At 31.9% G+C, this 16950-nt stretch overlaps 1 protein-coding gene and 1 long non-coding RNA gene across 7 annotated transcripts in view; one reads left to right on the top strand and one right to left on the bottom strand.

The window, feature by feature from the left end:
- LOC143226067 (serine/threonine-protein phosphatase 2A regulatory subunit B'' subunit gamma-like) overlaps positions 1 to 8821 on the top strand; it is a 55427-nt gene extending 46606 nt beyond the window's left edge. For all 6 annotated transcript variants that reach the window (XM_076456511.1, XM_076456513.1, XM_076456516.1 and 3 more), the window contains 2 exons: positions 238 to 365; positions 4590 to 8821. In XM_076456511.1, coding sequence (XP_076312626.1) covers positions 238 to 365; positions 4590 to 4689 — 228 coding nt within the window. In that variant the 3' untranslated portion in view covers positions 4690 to 8821. The remainder of the gene's footprint in view (positions 1 to 237; positions 366 to 4589) is intronic.
- LOC143226069 (uncharacterized) overlaps positions 1 to 16950 on the bottom strand; it is a 38412-nt gene that overhangs the window by 5206 nt on the left and 16256 nt on the right. Inside the window, exon 2 of the long non-coding RNA XR_013014276.1 lies at positions 9962 to 10043. This is a non-coding gene — a long non-coding RNA (uncharacterized LOC143226069). The remainder of the gene's footprint in view (positions 1 to 9961; positions 10044 to 16950) is intronic.

Below are 16950 nucleotides of genomic sequence, written 5' to 3'. Positions count from 1 at the left end.
AATCTGAAGGAGAAAGAATAATTGTGTCAGTACTTCACCCAAATAGTCATTATAGTGCTCCATTTACTTAAACATGAACTTTCAACTATATTATGGATGAATTTGTTTTTCATTTAATTTTTTTACGTACAGGCATCATGTATTCCTGGTTGGTTGTGATATTATGTAATATTTTCTTAGCAAACAGCTACTTGAGGTTATATATACATATGAAGTCTAGTTGTTTGAACATTTCAGGCCATACAGGAACAGATGAGGGTTCACAAACAGCAACCAGTTTCTTTTGAAGATGTGAAAGATGAGATCTTTGATATGGTAAAACCTGAAGATCCTTTGAAAATAACATTACAAAATTTGATTGATTGGTAAGTTTACTTATAAATGCTTGAATATGTTGGATTGTACTTAAACTTTGTTGTTTTCTCTGATAAAGCAATTGAGAAAGCAACACTGATATTTGTAAAGAACTTTGGTGTTAAGTTTGTATTTAAAATTAAATGTCTTAAATGAAAAATGTCATTATTCAGGTGAAACGTATCCCTGCTTTCTTTACTTGTGGCAGAATGTTCACTAAAACAGTGTGTTTACACACTTATTTTGTGAGAAGTTTTAGAATGTTTTTTGTGGTGCAAGTTTGAACTTTTTGTGAATTTCTTGAAGGAATGAAAATCATCATTCACTTTAATCCTCCTTTTACTTTTTATATCACTTATGGCTAAACTCTCAAAACTTAATCACTGAAAATATTCTGTCTCAATAATTGTTTGATGCACCAGTATTGTAAAATTGATATTGTAACACTATGATAATAACTTATTTTGCTTCATAAGTAAAGGCCCCCACCCCAGTGGCACAGCAGTATATCTGCAGACTTGCACCACTAGAAACTGGATTTTGATACCCATGATTGGGAGAACACACATAGCCCATTGAAACAAACAAACAATAAAAAAAAAAAAAAATGTTACAACTTTCATTCTCTCATGTTTTCGTGGGTGTGAACTTATAAACCTTACATTTCTACATAGATGTAATTTTTCCTTAATCTTAACCTTATGTTCATTTTTCTCAGTCATATTTCAATAATTAATTAGTAGTTTTATTTTTCATTCCCTTACCTTTTGTTTGTTGAATTGCAAAATTACTGGAAGAGGTTGAGAACTTTGAATGATTAAAAGAAATACAAACTAATGCCAGTAATCATTTCTAGGGGAGATTCTAGACTTTTATGTTCTGTAATTCTTTTACAATAAGTCTGTGTTGAGGTTTGTTGCAGTCAAAGGCAGAGAAGCTATCTTATTACAAAGATTTGAAATAAATTAGAGCTAATTGGAGTACAAGAACTTTTTGTTTAATAGTTCCTGATGTTTTTTTTATTTTTATATTTTTTGGTAATGTTTTTGTCTTTATATTCATCCATCCAAAAGCTACAGGATTATTATTTTATAACAGGGCATCAGGTGAAGTTTAGCAACCAAGGTGAACTCAGATCTGAATATTAAGTGTTTATATTACATGTATTCATTTTTTATTAAATTAATTATAAAGCTTATTTCATCTAGAAATTAAAAATTTCTTATCTATTAAAAGAGAGACTATAGTTGGTAAAAGTCACACTAAGGTACCTGACAAGGGTATTAGTGTTTCATTTTGAAATGTGAGGTTGTTCACTTGTACATTTTTATCAATCATACCATATTTGTATAAATCAGTTTTTACTGTAAGAAAACTTAAACTACCATTAATGTTGATTTAGTCTTCTTGCAGTTATTATGGAATAAACAAAATCTACAAGTGTAACTATTACACTTAGGGTTTATGTAGGCAGGTTTTAATACATCCATTTGATTCTACACTATATGGCCAAACGTATGTGGACACCAATTCTAATTAGTAGGTTTGGCTATTTCAGCCACACCCATTGCTAACAGGTGCATAAGATCAAGTATACAGCCATGCAATCTCCATAGACAAAATGTTAGCCACAGAGTGACTTTCAACATGGAACTGTAATGGGATGCCACCTTTCCAACAAGTCATTTTGTCAAATTTCTGCACTACTAAAGCTGCCCCAGTCAAATGTAAGTGCTCTTATTGTGAAGTGGAACCATCTAGGAGCAAAACAGCTCAGCCATGAAGCAGTAGGCCACACAAGCTCACAGAATGGGACTACCGAATGCTGAAGCATGTAAAAATCATTTGTCTACAGTTTCAACGCTCACTACCAAGTTCTAAACTACCTCTGCCAGCATAAGAACTGTTTGCCCAACCTCACTAATGCTCTTGTGGCTGAATAGGCATATCCCAACAGCCATATTCCAAAATATAGTGAAAAGCCTTCCCAGAAGAGTGGAGGCTGTTATAGCAGCAAAGAGGGGACCAACTCTATATTAATGTCCATGGTTTTGGGATGAGATGTTCAGGAAGCATATATGTGTGTAATGGTCAGGTGTCCACATACTTTTGGCCATGTAGTGTATTTATGATCTATTAAAACTGATCTAAATATGCCTTCTTTTTTTTGAAGTATATATATGCTAAAACATTGCATAAAATGTATTCTGCCAAGTGGAATATTTTGTTGTGGTCATATGATGCAAATAACAAAATATACTTTTCTTTGTATATCCAATTTCTGCTCTGCCACAATTTGAATCATTTTAATTGTTGATATGAGTTACTTTACACAAAAATTGGCCAATCATGTCTGTACAGTATACTTTCAATAATAAATGTCTGGATAAAGAAGAGTACAAGTCATAGCTAAAAAGGATTGAACGTTCTAAACATATAAAGTTTTTCTTCCTGCACAAAGCATCCACACACTTGCATACAGTGGGAGATTTTGCCTTAAGTATCAAAATTAAATAATAACCCTGTGATGTTTCCCAAGTAATTTGTATAGTCAGCAATAAATGTTGGGATAATCATTAGTTAAAATTCATCCAAAAAGTTAAGGTTCCAAGCTTTATTGTATTTGTTGTATTTTCTTTTAAAAGCCTTCATTCAAACATGGTTGGTCAAAATATTAAAACATTATGCAGGATATTACAACTTATGGCCAGTTTAGCTAACCAGAAAGTGATACTTTTATTTATGAGCACTGTAGCTTTAATAAAACTGAAGTAAAATAAAAGATGTATTTTTGTCTTTAATACTCATTGAGGATTGAAAATCCATTCTTTAAGTTTGTATTTAAAAAAACAAGTATAGTATACTTAATCTAGATGCCATCTTTATAATGCTATTAAGTAATCTTACTTTTGTAGCATTCTTAGATTTCTTAAGACTGTAATATATGCTACACAAGGTATGTGCATAGTACAGCCCACAGGCAGCATTTGGCATGTAGTGAGTTCTTAAAATGTAATTTTATCTGGTCCATAAGCCACCCATGAACTTGATTTTTTTTTTTTTTGTAATCAGTCATTGAAGAAAATGAAATTATGGATTGAAATTATTTTTAACAAATAAAATATGAGCACATGTTTGTTTTAATTATTCTAATTTTGTTTTACAACTACTATGTATGTAGAAGTAATCAATGCTGTTGTCTAATTATGCAACAAGAGCTGTGACTAATTCTTTCAGGCTAGATCAAGCTAATTCTTTTCTGTGGGTATGAAACTTCTACAAAAAGAAAAATTGTGAATTCTCTTTACAGAAACAACATAATAGAATAAACTGTTTGGTAGGAAAACCTTGGCTTTCTATTGGTTATAAACAATACAGTATTAAACAGAGGAGAGAACTATTAACAAATACTGAAGGGGTGGATGTGGCATGTGGGTATGGAAAGAGGGTTTTTATTTACTGTTTGGTGGCTTTATGACCAAACAAGATTGAAGCTTAGGAAAATTATGCTTTGAACAGTAATAATATAATGAGTAATGTTATTTGCATCAAATGTCATACTTTTTGGAGTCATGGAAAATAAATTAGAGAAGAAGAGATGCCTAGAGAAAAAAAAAATTAATATTTCCCACACTGGAGAAAATTGAGGATTTTTTTCAGCAGTGCCTTATAAATGTAAGAACTTAAAACTTGTATAATTTAAGAATATGGATTATTCATTTTGAATACATCTGATCCACCTACTGTTACAATAAATAATCTGTGTCATTTTATTTTTTGTAACTTTTATTATTTTAATAATATTTTCATTCACTGTATATTAATTATTCTGCTACTCTGTTTGCATCCTTTTAATGATAATAACAAGAAATTTTGCTCAGAAAATTGCAGCCTTTTCAATTTTAATTTTGTTTGAGACAATTGGGCTTGTGAGTACATTTAAAAACTGCTTCCTGACTCCACTCTGGAGGAAGTTGTACATGCCTATGCTACACATCTTTCCACTCAATCTTAAGTTTGGGGACTGAATTTAATGTTGTATTTTAAAAATATTACATTGGAAGAGACTAATGTTGAAAATGGTTAGAAAGGTGAGAAGAAAATTTAGAGAAATGCTCACCTGATCTTGTAGAGTAACAATCTGTTACAAAGTCTTATAGACTACAACTAGACTTTAAAAAATGTCTTTTTTTTCATATGTATTTTAAAACTTATAATTTTCTATTTCATGACAGTGGCCAAGGTGATACTGTGGTTAGTATCTTGATTGACTTAAATGGTTTCTGGACATATGAGAACAGAGAAGTGTTGGTAAATGATGAGGTAGAGGATTGAAGACCCCAAAACTAAACTTCCAGTTTCATTTCATAGCTAAGTGACTGGGACTTAAGTGATTAAGCACCATTCTAGTGATATTGCTGCAGGAAATGTAAGAGAAGGAAGCAAAAGAAAATACTTATTATATAAATAATTTCTAAAACTTTGAATACCTTTACCACAGTGAGCAAGATTCAAGAGCTATAAGGCTGTGGAAAATATATCCAGGATCATTTGAAAGTGAGATTATTGGTAGTAATGCCTTAGTTTATGTATAAAAGATGAAAAGGTGTAAAATAAAGTTGGTCTGAAGTAACAAATGTATTGAGGTGAAACATTAAAAACTTTTATACAAACCTGTACAGTTCTGGTATGCTGTAAAATTAATTTCAAAGATCTTTTATGCATGCAGTATAGTATAGTTGCTGAGTAATATAACAGTTGTGGATACTTTTTTTTCCTGTAGTTTGTTTGACTCTTCTAAATTTATTTGTAAATAAATATTCTAAAACCCTCTCATCTTCTCTTATTACTGTTTGCTTATTAGTCTTACATCAGTGGTATGAAAAGTTTTTGAAAGTACAATAAAAAAAAGCTTCCTAGAACAAAGTTTCAAATTTTATTAGATAGTCAGCCTGGTTTTACCAGAGGAATATTTTATATTATAAATATTTTGACTTTTTTTGAATAGGTTACTGGTATTGCAGTTTTAGGGTACAGGTGTGGATTTGATGAATCTGGAAATGTCAGGAAGAATTTGATAAGCTGGTATGTAGAAGGCTTGTTAAAAAAGTAATCTCTGTAGATGTGGGAGATAAGTCATCATATTGATAGAAAAGTGGCTGGATGGAAGGAAGTAGGTTATTATAAGTGGAATTCAGTCAAACCATATTAATATTACTAGTGGTGTCTTAGGACATTTGCTCTTTTTGATTTACATCAATGACATAGTTGAAGGAATGGTCAATAAGTTACTTAAGTTTGATGGTGATGTCAGTGTTGTGCATGTTGCTTGCTATGAAGATGCTGCTGCTGCTTTACAAAAGGATTTAGATCAATTAGTGAGCTAGGCAAATAAATGGCAGATGAATTTTAATTATAATAAATATAAATTATTGTACAAGAGATATAAGTTGAATTATGAGTATGGTGTTCACCAAAGTATCTTTAAATGATATGAAATTATCTTGTTGTTCTGATTGATCAGTCTCATAAGCCATCTAAGTAGTGTGTTGTTGCTAGCAGTAGGGAAAATAGGATTTTAGATGGTATCTACAGAAATAGTGAATACAAGTCCAAAGAGGTTATAATTTTGCTGTATAGGCATTGGTTAGTCCTTAGAAATGACATTGGATTGTTAGAAATGTTTCAGAGAAAGGCTGCTAGGATGATACCTATGATAAAGGGATTGTTATAGAGGGTTAGAGTGGATCTAATTAAGGTGTTTAAAATTGTTCAGGAAATTTATGGTGATGGTGCCTTTCTATTTTTGCTACTTAATGATAAGATAGGTAGGATTAGAATACACAAATATAAATGTTAGCAGGGTAGGAATCATCTTCAGTTAAGACTTTATTTTCTAACAAGATAGTTGAAACAAATTGTCTTTGGATATAGAAGAAGCAGTAAATTTAAGGGAAAGATGGATAACTATTTGATTAATAAGAGTTGACTTTGAGTGTTTTGTTTTTAATTTAAAGTTTAATTTTTTGGATTGGATGGCCTATATTGACTAATAGGTTCTTTTTTTGTTATATGTGTATATTACTCATTGGCACAGATGCAAGTCTAGTCATCAACTAGTACTTGAGTGTGCAATTGCACCATCATCATGTTGATGTAGAAGTTTTATTTTAGTTTTCATCAACATCTGCTATTCTGTTCATAAAAAGTTCTAATTATTTGTTAGTTATTTCTTTTCTTGTAGCTTTTTTCAGGTGGAACTGTTTGTGTATTCGATGATTGATTTTCAGGTCATATTTCAAGGATTATTATTCTATTTTTGAAAGAGAAAAAGCCATTCAGTGTAAAGTTAGACATTACCTTGCTCCTGTCAAGGTTTCCGTTTGCTACATACTTTAATACTGCTATTTTTTTCATGTATAAAAGAAAAAATAAATCTGAAATTCAATTTATCATATAATTTACTGTAGATTTCTGGCCTTCGGTTAATCCTGAATAAAAGCAAATGAAAAGAATAAATTTAGACCTCTTACAATGATGAAATGTGTAGTCTGATGTTTTGAAATTTATTTTACTCAAACAGTAATTATACAATTTTAAAGAATTTCAAGAGTATGCAACATTGATACTACTATTTTATTTATGTGAGTTATTCACCCAACACACACAGAAGCTTGTAAAGTACAACTAGTACTTGAGTGTGCAATTGCACCATCATCATGTTGATGTAGAAGTTTTATTTTAGTTTTCATCAACATCTGCTATTCTGTTCATAAAAAGTTCTAATTATTTGTTAGTTATTTCTTTTCTTGTAGCTTTTTTCAGGTGGAACTGTTTGTGTATTCGATGATTGATTTTCAGGTCATATTTCAAGGATTATTATTCTATTTTTGAAAGAGAAAAAGCCATTCAGTGTAAAGTTAGACATTACCTTGCTCCTGTCAAGGTTTCCGTTTGCTACATACTTTAATACTGCTATTTTTTTCATGTATAAAAGAAAAAATAAATCTGAAATTCAATTTATCATATAATTTACTGTAGATTTCTGGCCTTCGGTTAATCCTGAATAAAAGCAAATGAAAAGAATAAATTTAGACCTCTTACAATGATGAAATGTGTAGTCTGATGTTTTGAAATTTATTTTACTCAAACAGTAATTATACAATTTTAAAGAATTTCAAGAGTATGCAACATTGATACTACTATTTTATTTATGTGAGTTATTCACCCAACACACACAGAAGCTTGTAAAATACAAAAATTTAAAGGTGGAACTGAGTCTTGTCAAGGTTTACTGATGAGGTGTGGAATGTTTATTTTTTAGTATTTTTAACGACTTGTCCACTGAGTAATTTATAGGAATAATTTAACATCAGTCATGCATTTTCTTGAAATTAAATTATAGTTGAGTGAAAGACATAGAAATGCCAGAAGTTTTTCTTGTAGTTTTTTTGTTGTTGTTTAAAATGTCTTAAAAACTTGAATTATTTCATACCTGTGTTATCTAATTTTATCCTGTGTGTGTTGTTTTCATTTTATATTTGTTTCTCTTCCCATATAATACAAAGGAAAAAAATAACAAAGTCATATGTGACACCAGCTTTGTGAATTTTAACTAAACTATAGGATCCAGAGTAAAGATAAATACAGAGGTACTTAAAATGTTTTAAAATGTCAAGATTATTGTGTGAAGATAACAAAACTGTATTGTTAAAAATGTAAAGAAATCAGTGCATTCAGATACACATGCTTAAAGTAGGCATGGCAAAAAAAATTAAACTTTCAGCCATTAGTATTGGGTCATCATTACATAACAATTACATTTAACATAGGATAGAATATTACAGAATTGTGGTAGTAAAGACAAGGCTTGTAGATGGTGCTATTTTTGTTTTTGAGTAATGTGAGATGTATAAGGTAATACAATAAGGGGGGTAGTGGTTCCTGGAAATCTACTTAGCTTTGACTTTGAGGACTTTGCTTTGGCAGTTTTTCTTCTGTTGATGTCTGCTTCTCTTCATTTGATTTTAACTTTATTTTCAATGATCGTATGTTTGGTTTGTTTGAAGTGTTCAAAAACCTGTTAGGGCCCTTAAAGATGTTCCTTAAGTATGTTCATTTCTCTCTTGGTTTCTCTGATATAAAAGTGTGTACAAGAATTGCATTTGATCATATTGTTTTTATTCCCAATTTTTGTATAATTAGTGTATTTATTTTGATGTTGTGCTTCTCTGTGAGTCTTTTTCATAATGTAGTTAGGTTTTTTGTTGATGTGTCATACAAGATCTGTAATGTTAAATAACATTGATGTGGCTTTCATCTTTAAGCTTTGTGTATTTTTTTGATGGGTCAATTATTCTTCCAAGAACTTTCCAATATTGTTTTTTGAAAATTTCATAATTTTTTGTAATTCATTGTCTAAATTGTTTTTACTGTTTAAAATAAATTCTGTATGCATAAAACAAAATGTCTTAGTTTATACTGTATGGGATGGGCAGATTAAGGTATTTTTCTGAGTTTGTTATTTTCATAAGAAATTTAGTCTCAAATTTTTAATTTATTTTTTCTAATGATGTGGACATTTGAAAACATTATGGAGATTCTCTTCACTTTCACTTGTGAAAGATGTCATTGATGTTTGGCTTGATTTTGTTAAAGCTGTTTCTAAGATTTCATATGGTCCATATAAAACATTGTAGAAGTAGTTACTACGTAATGGCTCCATTAGGAACAAACATTCTCATTTTGTGAAGACTGAATTTTGATCTTGAAACACGAAAGTCAGTTGTATTTAATTTTTAAGAGTTTATTTAGAAGCTGCTCCTAAAAATAATATATTTTTTGTGTAATTATTAGGGTATGGATGTTAATTAAAACACATTTGAATGAAAGACCTTGGAAGGGCATCTTTTTGTTTTTTACTCCAAAGAAGCATAGAATTTAATTGAAAGTTATAAGATGAAAATATTATCATATTTTTTCTTCCTTTAACAGTTATTGATACAAAACATACTAAATGTAATATCAAGAAAAAATAACTTAAATTTTGAACATAGTTTTCCATCTGTTTCTGTTAACAGATTTCTTACTGTCTTATTTTAGTCACTTTATAGGCATCATTCACTTTGTATTTTGCCAACTTTTATATTCACTTCACACTCTGTGATTTGGCCTAAAAATTACTCTATAAAAGTTGTAGCCAAATTTATTTCAATCAAACATTAATTGTACTACCAGTTGTTTTAGAAACTTGTGTATTTTTTCAAATATTTTTAAAAATCACAAATCTTAAAAAAGAAGTTGACTTGAAAATAGCTTTTACAAACTGTGTAGATTAGTGCATGAAGAATTTCTTTTATTGTTGCTGGATTTTTTTTTTTCTTACTGAAACAGGTGATGTAATAAACTAATATAGCCTTAGTTACCTTTTCAACTTGTTGCTTGGAAATCTGAGGGACTATGTGTACAATTGCAAATAATAAGTATATAGCAAGAACTTCTAAACGTATGTATCTGAATAACCCCTTGCTTTCTACAGAAACAAATACTGTTTTAATATTTTAACATTGTTATTAACTATATTGTGTTAATGAATGAATCAACTTACTTTTAATTAGATTGGTAACATTTCATGAGCAAGGCAGGTTTCTATGGATCCCATGATGGTAATTGAATATTTTATTGGGTCACTGAAATATAAATAAAGAATGCATTACCATTAGTTTGGACCAGCTAATAACGATAGGATATACTACTGAACCTCATAGTCATGTCAAACTTCCTAAATATCTGTTAAAATTAGATAAAAGGTATAAAGGAAACTACATCCCTTTCCTTAAGATCTCGGTTGACTTTATAATTAATGTATGTCTAACATTTAATGATTTTATACCATTTTGTATCTATTCAAAATTAGTTAATGTTTTCACATGATTGATGTATATTTTTTTGCATGTAGAATTAAGGACTAAATAGCAACATGTGGTGAAACAAAAACTTTCTTTTACCAAGTGAAGCGACTTTAAACGAAATTAGATATCATTTGCACGTGAAGGGTATTGTCACTGAGTAATCAATGACATTATAAAATATATACCTTTTTTTAATACTGAAGAATGAAAACTTATAATCTTTTAAATAGATAATTATTTGTTCTTTTGATACCATAGTAATTCCTCTATTTAAAAGTGACCCCGTTTGCTCGCTCTATACAAATCTAGGGAGAAATCATCGCTCCCTGGTCCATGCAATACTGTACACATGGCATTGTGGAAGCAATGATATATATTAATACTTTATGGTTTCCTGATACTTACTAATAAAGTTACGTGACAACACGTTGTTAAACAGGGATATCTGTTCATACTTGACGGTTTCAGGGTGCTAACTGATAAAATTACGTGATAGCGTAATGATAAAACTGTGACATGTGTTTATACCCGAGAGTTTCCTAATGATTATTAATATTAATGATTATATCTAAAGCTACATGAAATGCGTTAACTTCATTAAACAATATTTTGTGAACTTGAAGTAAACTGTAAGATAAATTTAAAACCACCATGCTTTAATTGAGATAAATGATGAATCTAATGCCGCTGTATTAATGTTGCATCATTAATTTTTTAGCATTTTAAAAGACCTGTGTACATAGATATAATAATTTAGCAATGACTTCCCTAGTCGCAACATAGAGTGCACTCGTTGATGAGAAATCTTCACTTCTTTTAGTGTTCTTTATTTCAGTCAGTTTTTTGCTGGTTTATCTTTTGCAATGTTTTTACAGAGCGATGATTGTAGTTTGTGTATTATTACGAGAATTGTGTATAATATTATTATAAACTGTTACTAATGGCAGGGTCTTCCATATGACAAGTCTTAAGAAATATACCTGTTTATTTATGTGTTAAAATATGATCAAACTTAACTTTGTACAATAATTCGGCTGTTATGTAACAAATACCACGTGCGATCGGCTGGTTTAACCGTTTAGCTTATACACTCGCATATGATGCTATGTTGGTACTTCACGTAACTGTACAATCACATGTTTTACTGTTTAAGATTATCCAAACATTTATTCATATATCCTATTATTTTGCTGTTTGATGTACATCATGCACTTGCACATCCTGCCACGTTGCCGTTTTAGATACATCATAACTTTGTAAATCTTACTATTCGATATTTTGGATAAATCGTACATTCGTACGTCCAATTATCTGATCGTCTAGAATACATATATGATACATATAAATCTGATTCGCAAATCGTAGTGTTTTATATGTATCATACTTTCGTACATTCTGTTGGTTTGTGTACATCATCTATGGAGAGCCAAACAGCATATAAGATGATCTGTGTTTATGTTTAAATAATAGAAGTTTTAGTCAAAAGTATTTAGATAAAACCTGTACACGCTGTGAGGCTAGGCTTAAACAAAACTTTGAGCTATTGATTCAACTTCCTAAAACATTATACAGCTAACTTGCGCGTTGTTATTCCATGTGTAATAACTGACATAGCCTTGCTACTTTATCATACAGTGGTATATGTTTCAGTCTTTTTAATGCAGATGGGACTGTGAATCAGTGTTTTAATAACACAGGCCTAGGATTATTTTATTGTTCTTGAAATGTTTACAGTAATTCCTGTACGCTGAATCCGAAAATCCATCACGTACAGATTTTTCACAAAATGTCATTACTTTTACATAAGTGAATAATTTTCATTGAAATCAAGTCACAGAATCCACGAGAAACACACCGCTAACATGTAAACAGATAACAGGCCACATGACGTGTCATTTTTGGATAGTATTTGCTTATCGATATACATTTGTTCGTCATTATGGCAACAAGAGGTTGTGTAAATGACCAAACATATTCTGTTATTTTTGTGGTAAATTTTTGTTAGGCCTCAGATTAGGAAATTGATTTTGAATAAACAGTTCGAAAGAATAATGAAGAAAATTGAAAAATATGTGTAGATTGCCTTTAAAGATGTCATTGAGTATGATTGTAATATAAGATTGAAAGTTCGTTACTTACACTCATATTGACTATTTCCTTGAAAATATTTCGTGCCGTCAGTAAAGAACGAGAGGAAACGTTTAATAAAGACATTAAGGGAGGTGAAAAGTCAAACTATAATGGAACTCCTGCTTATATGATGCTGGAAAAAAATTTATTATACGACGCGCAACCCCCAATTTCGCGAATTTTTTTATCCTGTATACATGTAAATTTGCAATAGGGGTCACGATTTTCCTGTTTTGCTTCCGTTTTCAGTCTACGTTTTCTTATAGCAAAACCACATCGGGCTATCTGCTGAGTCCACCAAGGGGAATAGAACCCCTGATTTTAGCTTTGTAATTCCTCAGACCTACAGCTGTACCTGGAAAAAACTTTGTTATACGACACGCAACCTCCAATTTCGCGAATTTTATATCCTGTATACATGTAGATTTGCAATAGGGGTCACGATTTTCCTGTTTTGCTTCCGTTTTCAGTCTACGTTTTCTTATAGCAAAACCACATCGGGCTATCTGCTGAGTCCACCAAGGGGAATAGAACCCCTGATTTTAGCTTTGTAATTCCTCAGACTTACAGCTGTACCAGCGGGGGATCCGGTTCCAGTTAGGGATAACTTTTTTTCATTCTCAGGTACACGTATGACGTCACACGCTGATCTAATGCACTTGCGCCATCTGTATAAATAGAATAGTACTGTCTGTTGTATGTCGATGTAAATATTGCGTAGGGGTAGGTGTATGAGTGTTTTGAGGGTTTTTTACTACTACTTAACACCTGTTGATGTTTTTTTTTACCAAATTTGATATGAAGGTTTGTTGAATCCGTGAAGAGATACATGCAAACATATGGTTTCACATTTTATGTTTTTATGGGCGTATTGGAGTTGTTTTTTTTTAAATTATTTATAAGGTAAACAACTTTTCGAGTCCTGAGATAACCTTTCATTGATCATGAATTTCCGTAACTTCCGTCCAGGCTATGGGTACCCCAGATAGTCAGCAATAGCGGATTACTGCTGGTTCTTGAAACGAGATGCTCCAGACGCAATACATAAAAGAAGGCTTGTTTGTTTTTTTAATTTTGTGAAAAGCAACACGAGGGCTATCTGCGATAGCCGTCCCTAAAATAGCAGTGTAAGACTAGAAGGAAGGCAGCTAGTTATCACTACCCACCGCCAACTCCTGGGCTACTCTTTTTACCAACGAATAGTGGGACTAGCCGTCATCTTATAATATCCCCACGGTGGAAGGGGCGAGCATGTTTCTTGTGACAGGGATTCGAACCTGCGACCCTCATATTATGAGTTGGGTGCCTTAACCACGTGGCCATGCCGGACCAGATTTGTAAGAAAAAAATTATTTTCGAAACCTGCGTAACTGAATTATGGAAAATCCGTTATTAAAACCAAGCAAACTTTTATGTTATGAAGTTTAAATTCGCGGGTATGTGTAATTTGTTCCAGTTATAGCAAAATCTTACTCTGCACATTAGGGCCGTAGGTGTGTTAATTATGGAGTTTCGATCAATTCTACTACTTGGTTGGAGCAGCACCAAATTTGGCAAGGACTGCTGTTAGCCAGCTACCTTCCCGCTAATTTGTTAGTTCAATACGAAAGAGACCTGTGCATATTTTCGAAGTTAAAAACTTCTTGGGCGAACGGACAAATTTGAAAATATTCTTTTTCCGTAGTTGATTAATGGTAATAAACAATGAAATGAATTCAAAATTACATTTTTACACAGGCTTAAAAACGTATTTACAACGATACAGCATTCTCCTTAACGAAATAAAAATATTTAGTATAGATAGGTAAGGGTAAATTTTACAATTTTATCATATTTTCGAAGTAGTGAACAAATCTTGAGGTCAGCGAAAGACGAGAAGTGACGTTAATAATCGGGTAATGCCTTAGTTTGGTTTGTATTGAATTTAGCTCAAAGCAACAGGAGGGCTATCTGCGCTAGCCGTCCCTAATCTAGAAGTAGCTAGTTATTATCACCTATCGCCAACTCCTGGGCTACTCTTTTACCAACAAATAGTGGGATTGACAGTCACATTGTAACGTCTCCACGGCTGATAGGGCGAGCATGTTTAATGTAACTGGGATTCGAACTTACGACCCTCAAATTATAAGTCAAGTTCCTTAACCACCGGCCATGCCGGGGCTTGTAATACTTAATCAGAAAGTTATCTCTTTTCATAAAGAGTCCCCCTGATGGCTCAGTAATAAGCTTCAAGGCTTATAACATTAAAATTTTGGGTTGGTTACCTGCGACGAGCACAGTGAAGATGGCTTATTGTGCAGCTTTGCGTCAAACCAAAAATTTACATGGAGTTTGAGTTAATTTTCAATAGGCACGGCATTGGCACGTGGATAAGGCACTCAGCTCGTAATCCGAGGGTTGCAGGTTCCAATCCCCGTCGCACCAAACATTGGCCTTTCAGCCGTGGGAGCGTTATAATGTCACAATCAATCCCACTATTCGTTGGTACAAGAGCAGCCCAAGAGTTAGCGGTGGGTGGTGATGACTAACTGCCTTCCCTGTAGTCTTACACTGCTAAATTTGGGACAGCTAGCGCAGATAGCCCTTATGTAGCTTTACGCGAAATTCAAAAAGAAACTACTTGAAATTCAAAACATACCAAACCAAAACTTTCAATAATGGTGGGTTTAGCAGATTGCCCAATGTAGCTTTGCTGTAAGAAAAACACACACTTTTCAATAAAAGTTGCAATGCCAAATACTGCTCATAAACTTTAGAATTAGTCTTACGATATTATATAAATAACACAATTTAAGGTTTTGATGAAATTTGTAGTAGAAAATAAATTGTTATAATAGAGATATGGAGTTAAAAATACGATAAAATCACTAATAACCAAGATAAATAAAATTCATATTGCTATTTTAATTTTGTGAACTACTTGCATAGCAGTTTATAATTCTGCTGTGATAAACTGAAGCGAAGTCAGCTTTTTACCAACGAATAGCAGTATTGACCCTTTCATTAAAACCACACCACGGCTGAAAGTGCAAGTGTGTTCGATGTCCATTGAAACTTGTATTCAGTAATAAAAGTATAACCTTGTGTAACCAAAGTAGAGTAACCAGCACGCATGTTATTGTATGGAATATAAAATATGTCCTGTAATTTGGTGGTGACTGCGGAAGTAAGGCTCACTCGTATATAGTTTAGGTTTTTATTAAAACTTGTTTTACAATATAAATACGTACAATTTCATCATAGCTCTTCCTTATGATGCAAATATTAATCTAACTGTTTTAATAACGTTTATGTTTACGATATATATATATATATATATGCCTGTAAAACGAAAATACGTTATACGTTAATTTATAATTGTAAAATTTTGGAACTTCGCTATCACAAGAGGATGGGTTTTCTTTGTCTAATACAATTAATAAGGTTGTGGTCAGTGTTGTTATTGCTACCATTTGAAACACTACCCTATAAAGACTCTAAGTTGGAATTTTAACTCGGTGTGACAATTTAGTAAATGTACAAGTTTTTTTTTTTATTTTAGAATATTCGCACAAGTCTGTTTAAGTGTTATTTATGTTATAACTGTCTCTAATTTTAAAAGACAAATACTAAAAAGAAGGCAGCTAGATAACAGCATCCGCCGCCAACTGTTGGGGTACTGTTATCTAATCAAATAGTGTGGTCCCAATGTATGAATTTTCAAACTGGGCAAGTTAGACTCTAGGCACACACAACGCATTGCTAGAGAAATAACTTCATGAGCTGCTCTGACTGATAATAGGATTTGACTGTCACTTTTTCAACTCGCCCATTGCCATAAACTGCTGAGCGCAATTTGTTTTGTTTTGGGTTTTTGTTTCAGTATAGTTTTCTTTTTTACATATGAGGTATATTTTTGACTGTGTATTGTGCAAGTCACGCCTGTTCTCGAAATTTGTAGAAGATTCTTGAGAGTAAGAAATAACAATATTTTTTTTTCACGGAGCATTGTTGAAACTTAAAGAAACTCGCATGATTCGTATAAAAACGGCTCGCCGAGAGACAGAACGAGATTATTATTGGTCAGCTACAGTCAGTGTTCTATAGGCCTCGGAAGCTATAATTGTGATTAACGCCTATCAGTCGAAAAGCTACAGAATTTATTTTATAATCGTGTACATAATTGTTCAAGATGATTCTACCATTTTTCAAAACGTACTCACACGTACATATTGATGACAATAAATTCAAACAATTCTTATCCGTAAGGAAGCTTTTTTAGCGACGGTCTCTCTTCAAATTTATCATTATAAGTGTCAGTAGTGTATACCGCCACATACAAAGGAGTTTCTTTAGTTTCTTGTCAGTTTTACTTCGTCTATTATGCATATAGACATTATACAGTCATGTGAAAAATTAGGACACCCTATGAAAGCCTGTGTATTTTTGGATATATAGATATTTAATCTCAATTTGAACAATACTGAGAAATTATAGGAATATAACTAAACAATTAAAACTGAAGAAAAGACTTTTCAAGGTCTTCTGTAAATGTAACTCTACAAAAATGCATGTT

The sequence above is a fragment of the Tachypleus tridentatus genome, chromosome 9 (genome assembly GCF_004210375.1).
Source record: "Tachypleus tridentatus isolate NWPU-2018 chromosome 9, ASM421037v1, whole genome shotgun sequence".
NCBI classification, from domain to species: Eukaryota; Metazoa; Arthropoda; class Merostomata; order Xiphosura; family Limulidae; genus Tachypleus; species Tachypleus tridentatus.
The sequence above is the reverse complement of the archived record's forward strand: the minus strand, read 5'-3'. Positions and strand labels throughout refer to the sequence as shown.